At 44.7% G+C, this 17,600-nt stretch overlaps 2 protein-coding genes and 4 non-coding genes across 7 annotated transcripts; 5 read left to right on the forward strand and 1 right to left on the reverse strand.

Moving 5' to 3' along the window:
• Positions 1-1,800: 1,800 nt before the first annotated feature.
• Positions 1,801-13,973, reverse strand: rdh10a (retinol dehydrogenase 10a). Of its 2 annotated transcripts, none has more exons than XM_062379359.1 (7): positions 13,842-13,973; positions 11,970-12,845; positions 11,490-11,725; positions 5,641-5,739; positions 4,384-4,529; positions 3,485-3,616; positions 1,801-3,364 (listed from the first exon to the last, which is right to left on the reverse strand). In XM_062379359.1, exons 2-7 carry the CDS (start codon positions 12,253-12,255, stop codon positions 3,241-3,243), a joined length of 1,023 nt encoding a protein of 340 aa, XP_062235343.1. In that variant the 5' UTR covers positions 12,256-12,845; positions 13,842-13,973; the 3' UTR covers positions 1,801-3,240. The 2 variants fall into 2 exon arrangements, with proteins under 2 accessions (XP_062235343.1, XP_062235344.1); XM_062379360.1 differs by having other exon boundaries at positions 11,970-12,379; positions 13,842-13,903.
• A 54-nt stretch (positions 13,974-14,027) lies between these two features.
• Positions 14,028-17,374, forward strand: rpl7 (ribosomal protein L7). Its single transcript, XM_062379361.1, has 7 exons — positions 14,028-14,093; positions 14,580-14,679; positions 14,800-14,966; positions 15,522-15,659; positions 16,246-16,355; positions 16,866-17,081; positions 17,330-17,374. The coding sequence occupies exons 1-6, from the start codon at positions 14,080-14,082 to the stop codon at positions 17,072-17,074; spliced, it is 738 nt and encodes a 245-aa protein (XP_062235345.1). The 5' UTR covers positions 14,028-14,079; the 3' UTR covers positions 17,075-17,081; positions 17,330-17,374.
• Positions 15,355-15,447, forward strand: LOC133933150 (small nucleolar SNORD12/SNORD106). Its single transcript, XR_009912034.1, has one exon. It is a non-coding gene; the product is annotated as a small nucleolar SNORD12/SNORD106 (small nucleolar RNA).
• On the forward strand, positions 15,789-15,883 carry LOC133933149 (small nucleolar SNORD12/SNORD106). The gene has a single exon (XR_009912033.1). It is a non-coding gene; the product is annotated as a small nucleolar SNORD12/SNORD106 (small nucleolar RNA).
• LOC133933148 (small nucleolar SNORD12/SNORD106) lies at positions 16,566-16,658 on the forward strand. Its single transcript, XR_009912031.1, has one exon. It is a non-coding gene; the product is annotated as a small nucleolar SNORD12/SNORD106 (small nucleolar RNA).
• Positions 17,122-17,215, forward strand: LOC133933147 (small nucleolar SNORD12/SNORD106). The gene has a single exon (XR_009912030.1). It is a non-coding gene; the product is annotated as a small nucleolar SNORD12/SNORD106 (small nucleolar RNA).
• Positions 17,375-17,600: the final 226 nt, after the last annotated feature.

Here is a 17,600-nt window from a genome sequence, read left to right on the forward strand (position 1 = left end):
CCATTTTTGATGACGCTGCTACCGGGGGAGACGATCTCCTGGACCGACTCCAAACATAGTTTAAGTAAGATTCATTTACAAACATGGGGCAGAGACTGAAAGATACAGTTCTCACGCCTGATGTCAAATCTTACGCCGGTAACTGTCTGTGGAGAATGGCTGGAAGGTCTGAGACAGGACTCACAGTGTTTGGAGACGTGGCTGTTTGCCCGACCCCAACTGAGATACACAGAAATCCAACCTTCAGGCTCCAGGCTCATGATCTGACATTCCTCAAATGTTCTGCAGGGGGAAAACCAGACACCGCTTATTGTGTGTGTGTGTGTGTTGTTATTGATTCGATTCGTTAATCTATTGAGCATCGGAAACACAAACAGGATGATGTGTCTGGGGAGGAGATAAATCTTCTTTTATTGGTATGAAAATTAATAGTATTATAATTTAAAAATGTATTTTTCTCATCGTAGCTTCACTTGGATGTCCGAGCTTCTCGCTCCACATGATGTCTGTGCCGAGGTCAAATGTATTTTTAATCAAATGTTTTAATAAACACATCTTTATTAAATCAAGAATTGTTACGATTCCTTAAATTATCGTATTAAGAGACATCTTTTGCTGATAGATAAACTTCTGAATTCAATTAACACGGTGCAACTTTGGGAACATTTTAAAGAAAAACATATTTGTACAAGCACAATATTTTCATTTGTCTCAAACATCCAGAGGGAACCATTGATGACACCACATATACAAATGTTTTAATGAGACTCAGCAGGATGACATGCTCCTCAGAGAACTGAGCCTTTTCATTAAACTTTAAATCAACTCTCTTTCCTTGTCTCAACAACAACCGTGTGTTTGTTGAATGTGAGACTTTCACGCAGCACCTCCAGTCACTGCAACATCTTCTGACAGATTGGTCGTGGCCCCAGAGGCACAAACCACAAACAACCCAGCAATGGGAGCATGTGAGTCCAAATAGAGCTCATGACATCTTAATGCTGACGCCATTTAGGAACCTTTGCTTTCCTTTTTTCTCTCTTGCTTTCCTGTAGAGATCAGCTCCCGTATGAACTGTAGGAACCTTTGCTCTGAGACGTCTCCACAATGCAGTGGCGGGATTGAACAAAGTTTATTTACTTTTTGCTACTGCACTTGAATACGTTTTTCATGCATCAGGGACAATTTCCTTTTGCTCCACGTATCAGTGTTACATCCTCACACTTACCTCCGCCTTGGCAGGATTACACAGAAACTACAGAGGGGATTACCAGGAAACCAGTATGTGGTATGAGTTGGGAAACAACACATTGACTCAAGATCATTTTTTTTTCACTTTCTTTAATATTAGGGGATTTTTCTATATTATCACTGATCTGTCACATAAGATTCATCAATCAGGTGACAGATATTTATGAGTGTGTACTCTGGTGTAGATCCAAATAAAGATCCATGAGACCTTGGTGGAGATACACTTACTGAGTACCATTCTATTTCTGTGCATTTAGAAGTAACAGGGGGGGAATTAGCCCATTGACTCGGGTGTGAGAGGACAGTGAGACCGATACTCCTTTAAAGAAGGAAATCTTTAAAATGAAAGCTGCATCCGAGAAGTTCAGAAGATCCAGTTTCCCTTCCCTCACTGTGCTGATTCACAGACCTGACTGTAACAAGTGCGGGGGGGGTCTGCTAAGTCATTTCTGTGAAACGCCTTAACATCTAATTCATCTCCATCTCATGGAAAACAATGGAGGCTGAGTTTTTCTCCTGCTGTTTCACAGGTAGTAACGACACACCAGGTAATAATCTAAATCACTTTATTAATTTAAGTTAGGTAGAGACACTAAACATTGGAACCACATTTGCTCTGCTATGGAGCAGTCTTCAGAGGATTACAAAAAAAAAAAAAAAAGAGGAGTACGTCATACTGTCAAAAATAAAATGAAGAGGTAGAGAATTTAGGCTCATCCCCGTGACTGAAGGAATGACGCCCATTGGAATGTCGTTGAAATTCAAAAACTCTCGTCGTCCCAAACAAAAGGTATATAAAATATCTATAAATCAAATATGGTGGAGACAGTCGTTTCGGGGGGGGGAAACTTGGGGTATTCACAACATTTAAACATTTACATTTCACTTTAACTGTACAAGGTGGACGATGGACAGGATTGTTAAAGTGTTAATTTGGAAAGGATAATAGAAAGCTAGTGTCTTTTTAATATATTTCCCTCGACCATACATCTGTATGGGGATCGGGGAGTTACAGCCTTTGTCGGGTTATTTTCTCACTCAAATAATATCGGTAACATAAATGTACAATATAAACAACCACAGATCTGGAAAAATCAAGACGAATGAGAGAGATGAGAATTAATTTCCTCACGGGTTCTCCCAAAGTGGTACATTCTGAATGAGTCAGACATGCTTGTTGGACATCAGCTCCCTTTTACTGGAGAGGTTGGTCGTTGAAGACCTGAAATAACGAGGACTTTTGACAGAGCAACGGTGAGTCTCCTGTGAAGGCTTCACTCAGCCACAGTCTGGCCATTTAATGTCCCATTTGGAATGACTTCATTTTTAAACATATGCTATGTTTCAGTAACTTAAGGAACAAAAACAAAAATATGGTAAAGTCTAATTGTGTAATTATTATTTTACTTTTTTTTTTTTTTGAATGGCACAGGCTATAATCAGCTGTGAACTGGTTTCGTGACTGAGAGGAGAAAGAGCCTGTGTGAGTGGGTGGTGGTGGCGGTGGTGTGGGGGGGGGGATAGTTTGACTTGCTGCATTGAAAGAAAACAACTGAAATTACAGTGCATGTCTACAAAAATAAAATTGAAAAAAGTGAAAAAACTAAAGATTCTTACTGTTTGTACAGTAACATACTGTATATTTCCACAATGACACTAGAAAAAGGCTGGTGACTACATTATGTAAATAGTTAATTATTGGATATCTTTTCTGTATGATTTCAAAACTAGTGACATAGTATATAGATGTTGGTTTCTTTAAACAAACTTAAAAAAAAGACAGAACAAAGTCAAATAAATCCTTTGTGTAGTACACAGCTTTCTTTGTTCCAGAGGAACAATGTGGTAAACCTTTGCATTTGCTCAATGCAAGTGCACCAGTCTAGATTCAGTCTTTTTCTTCTTCCTTCCCCCATTTTCATCCTCAGTGGTTGTTTCCTCATGCCTGCACGTGCATGTGCCCCTGTTCGTTTTTGCAAACAGCGCCCCCTAGATTCCATTCTTCGCCTCGTTGTTGTTCATGGCCTCCTTTCTTTGAGCTAGGAAGGGGTACATGCACTTGTCGGCGCCGAGGAACCGGTACATGCACACGATGGCCTCGAAGGGCAGGATGCTGCAAGGGAAGGGCAGAGGTCAGATTAGTGACACAGATAAAAAAAAACACACACGATTTACTGAGGGAGCAAACAGGACGAGATGAAAGGGGGATGTCAGACTATCGGAGGCTGCTCACCTTTTCATGAAGTTGACCATATAGACGATGCGAGGTGTACAGATCATGTGCTGGTCGGTGAGGATGGCCCTCATGACCTGCTTCACGCAGAACTCTGGCTTCAGGGGAGGGAGGAAAGGCTCAATCTCCTTCCTGAGAGGGGAGAACGGTACAATTCTTATATTTTCTTTTACTTAAATAGGTTCTGATTTGCAGGTTGATAGGAAGACCATGAGTGGAAAAACGACAGGATGGATTAGAACACAACTTGGAGGAAGGATGTTGCATTTTGTGGATTTCTCAGTAAATAATAAAGTAATCTTGTTTAGGGGACTGATATTTATATGTGCAATTTGGAGCAGATCCCATTCAAAATCTGGATCTAGTGAATTTAAATGTGGTTTGATAAGAGGACTGTGGCCGAGGGACACAAGTTGTTCTGGTTATCACTTTGGAATTTGATTTTAAAGAGTGACAATTGCAACAAGCTTTAGCCAATTATGAGAAAGGTGATAATGGTGAAACAGGATGTGAACAGTAACAGTAATTGCTCCGAGTGCTTGGACAGTAAAGCCGCCCGCTGACTGTAGCCGCCAAACAAAGTGAAGGCTATTAGAGAAGCCGGGGAGGGAGGGCGGGGAGGGGGGCAGGTGCACCTGTTGGGGAGGTTCTCATCTCATGGGAAAGTCGCTCTCTTTGTCTAAGCAGATCGCTGACCAGAGGAGTTTATAATACTGTATGTGTGTGTGTGCGTGCGTGTCACAAAAACACAAACCGTCAGCTGCTGCTTTGAAGTTCAAAAGGTGTTTGTGAGGCAATTTCATGTGGTGAAAATTACAGATGACAAACTCCGGCCAGGTGCAAAGAAACAGCCGCGTGTAGAGACAATGACACCAGGCAGCGGTGAAAGGAGAACCTACCTGATCCTGCAGCCCTTGAACATCCCGGTGTCGACCAGGTACGGGCACACCAGCGTCATCTTGATGCCGTCCTTCTCCGAGGCCTTCAGCTCGTGGCTCAGCGACTCGTGGAACCCAATGGCACCGAACTTACTGGCACAGTAATCCTGAGGGATGATAGAGAGAGAGAGAGAGAGAGAGAGACAGAGAGAGAGAACAGGTTAATCCTGTAAAGCTCTGCCCCAGCCTGCGCCCAGGAACCACAGACAACATTAGCGCACATGGCCCGTGGGCACAGAGGTCTCTCCTTGCCGTTAATGACACGGCCACAAAAACCCAGAGCGAGCCCGTCCGATGTTCTACTGTTTCATTAGCATTCTTCTCTTGTGCATCAGGAGGCAGCTCAGCTTGGAGGGAAGGGTTTGATGTGGTTAGTTGTGGAAATAATCTTTAAAAAAAAAAAAAAAAGTAGGGCTGAGCAAACACAGATGCACGTCAATAAACACTGGGAGGATAAAGAGATGAACTGTGCCCACATGACAACTGAGGGCTTTGGTTCCCTGAAATTAATGTGCTCATCTGAAACCATTCAAGGAATCTCTGCGAGGCATAATCGCTTCACAAAAACTGACTGCACTTCATTCCCTTTGAAGGGGACTTAATCATTATGGATGATTGTTTTGACAAAACAGCACATGTGCAGCTATAAAAACAAAGGGCGGGGGATTAGTTGTCTCTGCCGATCGTCTGAAACTTTCTCTGAAATGAACCCTTCTAGTGGAGCTACCCGTTTACTCGCTCTGTGGTTATAGAGATAAATGAGACCAGTAATATGCATTCAAATAAAAATAATCTGTGGTGGGGAAGAGGAATAATAAAAGATTTAAAAAAAAAAAAAAACTATAGGAAGGAAAGCAAAGGTTTATCCGATGAAAGCTGCTGTGAGCTGAATACTGAGCGAGCATCAAGTTGCTCACAAAGCAGTGATGAAGATGTCTCTGTCCCTCGGGGAGCTGTCAGCTCGTTCTGGCCCTGGGGCCAGAGCCCATTAGGGGCCCCACACCCCCACTGCTGCAGATACAGGAAACTATAAGAGGCTCCCCAATGATCATCTGTGTCCCTTAATTTAGCGGGTGGAGGGACAACCAGAGAAAAGGGGCCTAACCTCCCCCCGGCTCAGTGTGCAAGCTGGCATGCCGACGCTTTTGGAGAAAAAAGCACTGGTTTTGGATGGTGGGAACGATGGGATGTGTATGTGTTGTTGTGTATGATACTAACCTCGATTCCAGCTGTGCTGAATAAACCCAGAGAGCTGGCAACCGTCACAATATGACCATGATTCAGCTCCAGCATCTTGGGGAGAAACGCCTTGGTGGTCTGGGGGAAGGACAGAAGAGACAGAAGGGCAGAGGGAAAAAAGAGGAAGGTTAGTTCACTTGTGCAGTTTGTCTGTGCCAAAGCCCTTTGATCGTCTCTGCCTCCCTCTTGTTCTTCTTCTCCGTTTCGGCCTCTTCTCCATGGTGATTCAGAGAGAGGCGTTTGAATGAGAATTCATAACAGACACCAAAAAAAACTGAGCGCTGGAGGTGAAGCATTTTATCGTTTAAAGACAACACAGGTTTTCTCTTTGTGGCAGGTGTGAATAAGAGAAGGGAGAGGGGGATGAGGGTTTTCCCCTGTACAGGTAGCCACTGATCGGGTGTGTGGTGTGTGCGCTGCGGTACAATCTGTTCTTTTCCCACACAGATCTGGTGCCCGTCGTCGGGCCTGGCTCTAAAGAGCCGGTGACAACACCAATCATAGGCCTCCGTTCACTCAGCACTTCCAACAATACAGTTCAGCCTATCGTCTGCCCCGAGCAGCAGTCAGCCGAACAATCTGTGGCGAGACGGGGCCCGAGATGAAAGGGTTTCACCGGAGCGCCACGTGAGAGCCAGAGTGGTTCCACCCGCCTGTCCAATGGGAGTTGGCGAGGGGGTGAGAAGAGCAACACCGGGGAGGACATGCAGAGAAAAGACACTCAGCGGTTGCAGCTGATTAACCTATGGATCCATTCCTCAAGTCGGCCTGTCTGCTGACTCTGGAGCTGCCCTGGACACAGCATGAGCCAATCAGCAGGTGTGACATGTGACGGCCGTGATAGGAACTGACCAATCACTCTCCCACTAGGAGGTCTACAAACAACCGGCAGGCCTTTTGTTGGGAGCTGAGCCGGAGCTATTCAAGTCAGATGTGCGCTGCCATAGTGAGGACCAATACACACAGGCTGCACCGCTTTCTTAATGTCAGAGGTTAGAAAAACACAGAGGGCACCTTTTAAAATACAATGCTGAAAGAATAAACGGATAAATTGAGAATGAATCACTGCCCAGTTTGCAGGGTGCAATGTAAAAAAAAAATTGGACTCCTTCGAATTTTTAGGTAACACTGGAAAATTGGGGTTGGCTTTTATTCTGATAGTTTCCAGTGATTTTGTGGTTCTGTACATGAACGGGTAGCAGTGGTCGGTACAGTGTGGACGCTCTGCCAGAGAAATGATTCAGCCTCCTTTGTAAACATTTGCTGGAGGGGGAGCACAGAGCCAGAGAGGGAGAGCCCGGTACCAGGTAGTACAGCCACGAAACCACTGGCAGGGGAGGAAAAGCCTCATTAAAACTGCACCCAGAGATTAACTGCATCGGACCTACGGACTTCCAGTGCAACCCCTGTCGCTCTGCTGGTTTTGTGCGGTAAATAAAAACTCTTACGCAATAAGTCAAAAAAAGGAAGCGTGGTTTAAAGGCGGATGACTTCATCGCGTTGGAGTTTCGTTCTATAACCAGGTACAGTATAAGTGATCTGACTCGGCTCCAAACATCTGCTCTTTTTCCTGGACATACATTTCGAAGTTGCTGCAATATTCAGCTCATCAAATGATGGGGCCCAAGGAGAGGGAGCGGGAGGCCTCAGCGAGCAAGAATGGCACTGGGATGGGGGAGAGATAGAATTGCGTGCAAATGAAGCATTAACTTAAGATATGCCCGTACCTGTTCGGAGCCAAGGTTTCCCACTCCCACTGCAACGTGCAGAGCGCAGGGAACAACTCGATTTGGCGCAGCACACTGCGACCGAAGCCAACACTTAGATGCAACCGGACAAGTACGCTGAGTGGTCTGAAAATAACTGGAGCTGATGGAGGAGAGGACCGATTCCCGGAGGCCGCGGACGTGGCTCAACGTGTCCGACCGTCCCGTCCCTCTCCCACCCTCCGACGATGTCCTGCTTCTCATGGCAGCTCTGGCATGTGGGTATGACCCCCTCTGACCTCTCAGACACAAAATGTGTGAAGGCAACCAGGGGCTCGTGTCTTACATCAAGAGCGGCTGTAATTGGGTCTCAACGCTTCCTTGTTCCGCTAAATTACCCGCTGACACAGCCGGGCCTCCTTGGCCTATGTGGGGGTGCCCTGCCCGCTGCACCCCCTAATTGGTGTGTGCCCCCAGGAGCATTTAAGCCACACAAAGCTCCTTGCAGCTGGGGTGTCAGGCTGTATTAGTGCTAACGTCTGACCAACAGGAATATGAACAAAATATTGGCCTTTGCGTCGGACCAGATGGCCATTTAATTGGGCTGACTTCTCCCTGAACAAGAGAACGAGGGAGGGAGGGAGAGAGAAAAATGCCTCGTCTGATCCTGAAACAGATCATGGAATTTGAGTGGGTTGGGTTTAGTGGTCGTCAGGGATGATGGATGCAGATTGGTCATGTTGCGGTGGCCATGCTATAGTCGGGCGAGAAACCACTACAGTCGATTACAACCCCCCCTCCAACGACTGCAACAAGCATCCAATTTACCTCGAAACGCAACATCAATAGTCGAGGGAGGAAGTGGCGTCAATACGGGACAATTGAATGTGATATGATTTTCCTCTTTAATGAATTCTATCCCAATTTGAATTGAATTAAATTAAATTGCTCGTATAAACTATTTAGATAACTGGTCATTCTAGCCTTTCAAACTTGAGGATTTGATTTCCTTCTCAACCCAATGATAGGAAACCAAATATCTTAATGTACGGTCATAAGACATCATGGGCTCTGTGAAATCGTAATGGGCATTTTCAAAATGGAAAAAAGAGGAATAAGTCTGAATCCCATCCCTTGCAGTATAACAGGTATGTGCTCAGGGTGAGACCCAATACAGGAGTGTTCATGGCTCGCCCCACTCGGGGGGGTCTTACAGGTGCGCTGGGCCTGAGGAGGGGCCCATATAAAACCAGTCAAGTAGGACCCTTCTGCCTGGCTGCCCCCTTTCTCTGGATACAGCAGGAATGCGGCCTTCGGAACTTGGCTCCTGTCGCCTGGCATCTTGTCAAGTTGATCCGCAGACAAGAAACCAATTGTCAGATAAAGTGGGTCAGCAGTAGCTTACCATTACCCTCTCGCCTTGCCTGCCTTCCTTCCTCTCTTCTCTCCCGTTGCTCTTTTCCCGCCATGTCACCGCCGCGGCGCTGCGCTGCGCTTTTCGTGTCGTCGCGCGCAAGAGAGGTGGGACCTCGACGCGGAGGATGAACTAATGCTCATTGTTCATCCACCACCTGTTGGGTAACCAGCTCAAGATGCTGGGGAGGATTTCTTCTCATGTCATTCCACTGAGACGCACATAAATCCCCCCCCAAAACTCTGGTGGAAATGACATCCTCGCATGACTCAAAACTGAGAATCAAAAATTGCCAGCTGGACTAATCAGAGCATCAGACAAATTCAATGTGATGACCCCCCCCCCCCCCCCCACCCCCCCATCTCATAAAAACCTAAAGGGAGCGAGAGACTGAATCATAATTGTTCTTAGTGTGTGTGTGTGTGTGTGTGTGTGTGTGTGTCTGTGGCAGAGCTGGCCTCCATGACTACAATGCAGCTGCACCCACTGCTCCAAATCAGATTGGGAGGAGTCAGAGGGGCCTGTGGAAGGAGGACAGAAGAAGTGTGGGGTCTGAGACAGACACACACACACACGATTATCCCCCCCTTTCCTGCTCATGTCAATCCCTGCCCTATTCCCAAATGAAAATTTACAGAGAATACAAATCTTTTCTCCTCCTTCATCTGGACTCCGACTTTGCTTATTTGTGCTATTTCAGATGTCAGAGGCTTTGAACCTGCTGTTATGTTGCGTTTGAGAAAATTCTACTTTTGGGAAATGTCATTATCTGGATGGGATTAAAGCTGGGCGGCGGCTGTTTTTTTTTTTGCAACTTCACAGATCTTCTCTGATGTCTCCCTTTATGGCTAAAGTCAAGATGATGTTTTGCCAGAACGTGACACTGGACAAGCTGAATAAGATCAACACACTTAAGAGAATGAATCTCCAGCTTTGCACGTCCACTGCTGATGAATATAAATGTGTGTAATGAAAGCTTAACAACAGCAGGAGGAGAGGTGAAGAAAGAAAACTTGCAGACCCGCTTCTGTAAATGTAATCTTTGTCTAACGGTTTAAAAAACATCCTGCATTCATTAAGTAAAGTCTTTAAAGCATTAAAACCCAATAAACATAGTTTAAACTTCACTTCAAGGCCTGAACTGAGGCTATTTGTCGATTCATAAACCACAATTAAACAATAAAAACTTTCGAAAGGTTTGAGTGAAAGCACCACCTGCATGCAGTGTGAGACTGTCCCATGTTTGTGTAGGACAGAGAAGTGGACAGGTCCCTGTTAGTCTAAGCTCTATTCATGTAGCTTGTGTCTTTAATGAACCACATCCTCCATACTGGCTGTCGCCATTCATTAAGTGCTTCTTTCATCTGCCTCACCCCCCTCTACGCTCCTAAAGAAACCACGCTCGCCACAGAATATGGGCGAACACAAACACAGACCTCCATTAAGAAATCCCAAATCTGCCACCCAGCCACTGGTCCCTGACTCCAAATCCTGGGTGTAAGAGAACATGGGGATGGCCAGCAGAGAGGCGCGTCAGGGGCTGAATGGAGCATCCATTAAAAAAAAAAAAAAAAAAAAAGGAGGAAGAAACACACAACCTGAGTGACTGACAACACAAGAGATTTGCATGCTCAATTAGTGAGCCTTACAATCACCGCGGTTTCATGGTATCATCGTGAATGCACAGGGAGCCCCGCAGCCAAGGTCTCAAAATGAACATCATCCGCTTCACTTGATGCGTTGCTTAACGTGTTGTGACCATGATGAAATGGTCAATTCAGAGGGATGCAAATGGGCCGAGGACACATTCCCAAATCTTAAAAACTCACTCCGCAACAACCAATGTGTGCCAAAACCACTAGAACAGGTGTCGCAGCCAAGCAACGCAATCGATTCTTATTACTGGGGGGTTTTTCTTTCTTGGAGTTGAGGGGCTTAAATGCCTAACAACCGACTCTCAATCCCACCGATGACGTTGCTCTACAATTGACTCCTAAATGCTGTGGCAACCAGCGTCTCTACACTCCTCCTAAATGGGCTGTTTTAGCCCCTGGCCTGGTTTTACAACACTGCAGCATACGCTTATCTCAAGTGCAACACATTCACTCCATCAAGTCCTCAATGCCTTTCAGATAAGTATTCACACTGGGGGGGGGAAGCGCTGGGGGAACGGAGTCAGAGTAAAAATCTGATACACAACAAATCACTCCCTGCCAACAAAATGTGGTGAGCGGTGGATGAGAGACAGACCCAAACCATGTACAGGAGACCCCCCCCCCCCCCCCCCTTTCCCTGCTTCATTCAGGGAAGTTTGATTTGTGCGGCAAAAAGAGAGGAGACGGAAGGGCTGACATACCAGGGGGATCATCAGTGATCTGGAGCTGCCAAGGAGCAGCAAGGGCATGAGACTTTCAGGGAGCCAAACACGTGACTTTCCTCTGGCAGAATTAAACAAAGCCGAGCTGGAGTATGAACACACCAGCCAACTATTTATGGTCATATTTCCTCAATACTTGGGGAACACACACACAGATCTGATACCTGAATTTGTTTGGCACACACAGGGATGAGATTGTGAACTGGGTGGAAACATTCCTGTGAACCTGGCCTCCCAGCAAACACAGATTGTAGATCAAACCATCACACGTTCATCCCCAGCATGCACAGGCAGCTCTCCTCTTATTCTTACTCCCAGTGCTTGAACTCACCCAGAAGTGTGCGTGGCAGTTGACCACCAAGGTGCGCTCGATAAGCTCGTCGGGGCACTCCAGCAGGTGGTGGCCGGAGACGACGCCGGCGTTGTTGATGAGCATGTCCACCTCGCCCACCTCTCGGCGCACCTTCTCGGCTGTGGAGTACACGCTCTCCCGCTTCCCAACGTCACACACGTAGGTGTAGACCTGCGGCTTGAAGGGGGGGATCTCCTCCACACCACCGACGGGTCCTGCAGGGATGGAGAGAGAGTTGCGATCAATGGAAGAAGTTCTTGGAAGGGATCAATCTGGATTTTTTTCAAACATATGGTTAGATTTTCACAATCATTAACTGTTCAGGGTCTGTTGCACACTTTTGCAGACCATTTTAACAAGACTGAATATTTTGCATGACTTTTAAGTGATGTCGCCCACCGTGCGTGAAACCTGCACCCATCCAAAACACTGTAAATACACAATAAAAGCCCCACTCACCGTCTTTCGTACTGGGAGCGTCCAGCTCGTTGTAAATCTGCCGCACCATCTCCGCCGTTTCCTCGTTGCTCTGGCTGTTTATGTCCCACAACACGAGTATCGCTCGTCTCCGGGCGAACTCCTTGGCGAAGAGCCGCCCGAGGCCGCTGCCGGCGCCGGTGATCACGCACACCTGTCCCGCCACGCTCTTCTCCTTGGGCCGCACCACCCACTTGGCCCCGGCGGTCACAAAAGCCCAGAGCACTTTGAGGATGACCACGAAGAACTCCGCGATGATGATCATCATCTTTTCACCGAGGTCTCGGATCAATTCAACCCGACAAAAAAAAAAAAAAGAAAGAGCAGCGAGGAGAGCCGGTGCGCGGAGGGGTGGGGGGAAGAGAGAGAGAGAGAGCTTCACCTCCTGCAACCTGTTTGCGGCGGAGAAGTGCGGTTAAACTTGGATCGCGGCTTCACGCAGAGAAACGCAAACGTGTAGCGAGACGGCACCGCAGCATGTAGAGTGGAGGGGAGGAGTGGAGATGCTGCCCAGTCAGAGTCCAGTCGCCTCTAAGACGCGCGGCTGCAGCCACAGAGTGAACACGAGTAGCTGCTGTGAACTGTGCCTCCTACTTCCTCTGCTGCTCCTTCACTCATCTCATCCTCAGCCGCATCTCCCTCGCTATTTATTCAGTCCACCCATCAGCGCTGGGCCCAATAGGACTGAGACATGCGCGCCGGGTGCATTCATCACACTCGGAGGTGATGTAACCTGCAGGATTTTACCTAACACTGCTGTTTTCACCAGGGTCAGTGGAAGATCAGAGAGATTGAGTTTTTTTTTTTTTCTTTCACATGTTAAAGCTGCTGCTTCTTCTTTCTGCTTTGGATTTTGATCTATAATAAAAGATGTTTATAATCAGAAAACGTGCCATGTGTCAGATTATAATTAAATTCCACTGGTTTTGATTCCTTTCATGTGTGATCTTTATTTATTTTTTAATAATCAATAGGATTTGGGATTAGGATTTTAGGAACATTTAAATTATTATATTACACAAGTACAATTAGCAAAGATCAGGGGAATTGTTCATGGAAGAAAATCTCAATTTTGTAATTTGACTTGATAACATACTTTATTTAAATTGGAAATCTAAAACACATAACATATTTTTTCTGGTAATGATCCAGTCTTCTTTTACGTGTGTGTGTGCATCTGCAGCAGCCTTTGTGCATGGCTTTGCCCATGTTTGGTGCTTTGGGGAGGGTCAGACTTTTGCAGGTCCTTTACTTATGTGAGCTGATGTGCCCACATGTGATGATTGTTCTATTATTCAGGTAAAAACACTGCATTTTAAAAGAAAGAAATGGTCCAGCATTAAAAGCTGCATATGCAAAAATGTTTAGTTTAAGAGATGAGAGCATATTTACAAATAGGAAAATATTGTTAAGTAAAGTACAAAGTAGGGATGAAACAGTGCTTTTACTTCACGTTAACTCAAAATAGCTTAAACCTCTTAGACTTTGATTCTGAGACAGTCCATCAACACACTGTGTTATGGTTGTATAACCTCACTGAGCATCACCCTGTCTGGGTTTTACAACCTGAAGGTGTTTTCTCTTCTCTCCTCAGACCCTGCAGAGACAAACTTTACCTCCACACGCTCCATCATTCCGAGGTTTTGAAACGACACGTGTGCGCCCCCTATTGGCTCGATCAGCGCAGTACCATCATGGACAATTGAAGGTTTTATGCAACAAATGTGCATTAAAAACAATCTTATTACCAAATAAGAAAATGTACGTACGATTAACGGAAGTAACCTGCAACTTTACGGTAATGTTGAACTTGTCACGCCACTTTTTAAAAGGTAATACAAAATAAAAACTTACCGAGAAGGTGACGCTGTACGTTTTGAGGCAATATGTCCAAAAACACACTATAGTGATCTGACGCCATGAATTTTATAATATAATATAGTGACTTTTAGATTATATCGCTGAGCTTGTGTTTAGCTCGCTGAAGCGTCACAGTTGAAGCAGGCATCTGGATGGACAGCCCCGCCCCGGGGTCCTCAATCCTATATCGCGGACATGCGCATATGGAAATTCCTCTTTCTCGGTGGACGCAATGGCGGACGCAGAGTGAGTGTTTGCTCCTGAACAGAAATCTAATCACATCCGCTGATAGAATATCCATCTTTGTCCATTTCACATCCAGGATGATTAGTTTAGTTTCCCGACATCATGCTCAGGGTGGTATTGTTAAGAATTGTGGGATTTTTACTGATATTATTGCGATTTCGTGTGAACCCGGATAGTCAGAGTACAACATGGCTGTCGGTGTAGCCGCTGTGCTAATTAGAAGAGGCTAGTTTCAATGCTAATGATGAGAACCAAGGTAGGCGCTTACAGTTAAATGTGTAATATGTGTTTGTAATTATGTTAATTCTTGTCAGCTAATGGTCGGAGTTGTTAAACCAAGCCTGCATGCAAGCCGGCTACTCACGAGCTAACATGCTAGCAGCTACATTCGGAAGAAATGGTGTATCGTTATTAATTAAATAACGTGAGTTTACGTTATAATGTGTGCTTAAGGCAGTGTCATGACGTTTTCCTTGTCTTCTACAGAAAAAAAGTGCCGGCCGTCCCGGAGAGCCTTGTCAAGAGGCGAAAGGCCTTCGCCACCATGAAGGCCATGCGTGTCAAGAAGATGCTGGCTGAGAAAAAAGTAGGTCCGAAGATGTGAGACTTTATCTCTTCTAAGACTTTGTGTTTCACTTGTATGCGTTTAATCAGCAACTCATCCATCAGTCCCGGTCTCACTGAAGATGGGTACGTGTGTCCACAGGCCCGCAAGGTGACCAGGAAGCTGATCTACAAGCGGGCTGAGAAGTACCACAAGGAGTACAGGTCGATGTTCAGGCGTGAGGTTCGTCTGGGCCGTACTGCTCGCAAAGTGGGAAACTACTATGTCCCAGCTGAGCCCAAACTGGCCTTCGTCATGAGGATCAGAGGGTGAGTTCAGTGGTTGGGAACACAACTGTCCCTGCTTAGCACAACGCTGTTGGCAACATTTACATGGATTACTCGTCAAAACTGATTGTGATTCAAATATCAAACTTCAGGTTGTTGATCACATGGCACTTAAAAGCTGTCCACATTTAGACCGGTTTCCTTGTCTATTAAATCTTCAGCAAAGTTATAGTTATAGTTCCTGAGCTCCTATTGCCCTAGTTTTTCAAGTTGGCAGCATTTATTGTTGGCAACTTAAAAACTGTATACAACTCTTAACCTGTATGTGTATCAGTCAGGACATATTTGGAAATTTTAGTCTCCAGAACATATATTCAGCAACTCAATGTAGTTAAACATAGCAATCCATGTAAATGTTGTGCTTCAGCCTCATGTGGTTCATGATGCACACTTTTTTCCCCGTCTTATCGACTATGGTGAGAAACATTCTGTAAACTAAGCCAGTTTTGTCTGAAACCACACGTAATGCTGTAATTTGACCAAACTTTTTAACTCTGAACTGGAATCATGCTAATCACACTTCATGTGTTTTTCCAGTATCAATGGTGTCAGCCCTAAGGTCCGCAAGGTTCTGCAGCTGCTCCGTCTTCGCCAGATCTTCAACGGTGTGTTCGTCAAGCTGAACAAGGCCTCAATCAACATGCTGAGGATCGCCGAGCCATACATTGCTTGGGGGTAAGACATTGTCTCTTAGATACATATGACCACATGTTTTTACTTTGGTCAAATCTGATCTGTTTTGAGTGATCACACTAGAATAAGGATATAACACAAGGGAGATTGATAAAAGCACAGATTGTCTGGAATGTGGTTAATGATGCTCAACAACTTTTTTCCCCATCTTATCGACCCTGGTGAATTTCGACTGAAAATAAGCCAATTTAGTCTGAAATCACATTCCATGACTTTAATAGATACTTAATAATGTGCAGTATTTACGTCACATTTGGTAAAATATTCAGGTCATCTATTGTCTAATGGAGCAAAGCCACAATCATGAGAAGCAAATGTTTATTTGTAATCTTCGTCTTTCAAAGCTCATTCATCCAATCTGACTGTGATGGCACGAAATTGATTTGGTTTTTAGCCATCCTCTCAAACGACCATTGAAAGATTTAAGTTGATACTTATCTCACTGATTATATTTTCATAAAATGTCATGTAGCTTTTCAGTTACACTTTGAAATTAGTTCAATTCAAGAAACTGAACAATTTTAAGCACTTAATTTACAAAGTATTTTTGTTCCCCTTTCACCCCCAGATACCCCAACCTGAAGTCTGTGCGTGAGCTCATCTACAAACGTGGTCATGGCAGGATGAGGAAACAGCGCATCGCCCTCACAGACAACGCTCTGGTGGAGAAGGCTCTCGGTATGAAATTGTTAAACATTTGAGAACCTAATCATGATATGTTATATAAGTGTAGATTTCATAGTATGGAGAAGGGTTGGTATTTGACTTGTCAACCCATCAATGCTTATCAAAGACTAAGCCATCATGCTCAAAGTGTACACAGGGTGAACTGCTGCAAATCAAGGGACTTGCACACACTAACGTGTACAATAGACTAGGGCTCAGCTACATGTGGTTAATGATGCACACTTTTTTCCCCGTCTTAACGACTCTGCTGAGAAAAATTCTGTAAACTAAGCCAGTTTTGTCTGAAACCACATGTCAGTCTGACCTTACCCCTTATTTTTTTATAATTAAATTTGAAAGTAGCTAAATGAGTCCCTGCAGTTTGGGTGAAAAACACAATCACTTAACTGACAGTCAGCCCTAATGTCTATTATTATACCGTTTGACAATTTTTTCCTTATCAAGAGGCTAGTTGTGTGAAAAAAAATTGGTTACACATTAACACTTTTTTTCCCCCATCAGGCAAATATGGCATCATCTGCGTCGAGGACCTCATCCATGAGATTTACACAGTTGGCAAGAACTTCAAGCCCGCCAACAACTTCCTGTGGCCCTTCAAACTGTCGTCACCCCGTGGTGGTATGAACAAGAAGACCACACACTTTGTTGAGGGAGGAGATGCTGGCAACAGGGAGGATCAAATCAACAGAATGATCAGGAGGATGAACTAAAGATGTGGTGAGTTCAAGTAACACATGTAGGTGTTGCAATGTCTTAAGATGTGGTTAATGATGCATAATCTTTTTTCCCCATCTTATCGACTATGGTGAAAACCTTGCTGAAATTAAGCCAAATATGTCTGAAACCACATCCTAAGCCATTAAGCATCATTTCACTTCCTACAAATGCTGTAGAGAAGTTTTCCATATAAATGAAACTACTTTATTTCATGTTTAGATTATAATTGTGTTCTTTTTGTCTTTCAGGTTTTCAAAGGACTCATTGTACAATAAAAACGTTGAGAAAATCCAGTTTTGTCTGTGTTTTCCATTCCATGTATCAAGCATATTTTTTATTTCGTATCTTTTCCGTATCAAATTAAATTTGTTTTTTAACAGCATTTGCCTGTTTTTTCATGTTTAATAATGAAATGACGAGGGTGTGACGACATGCAAATAAAATGAGCATTGGTTTAGCATTGCTTATTAAAATGTTTTGGAGATTTAGTCATGGACTTTGAGTGTTTTTTGGGCAAGA

Source organism: Platichthys flesus, chromosome 21, assembly GCF_949316205.1.
Source record: "Platichthys flesus chromosome 21, fPlaFle2.1, whole genome shotgun sequence".
In the NCBI taxonomy this organism is placed as follows: domain Eukaryota; kingdom Metazoa; phylum Chordata; class Actinopteri; order Pleuronectiformes; family Pleuronectidae; genus Platichthys; species Platichthys flesus.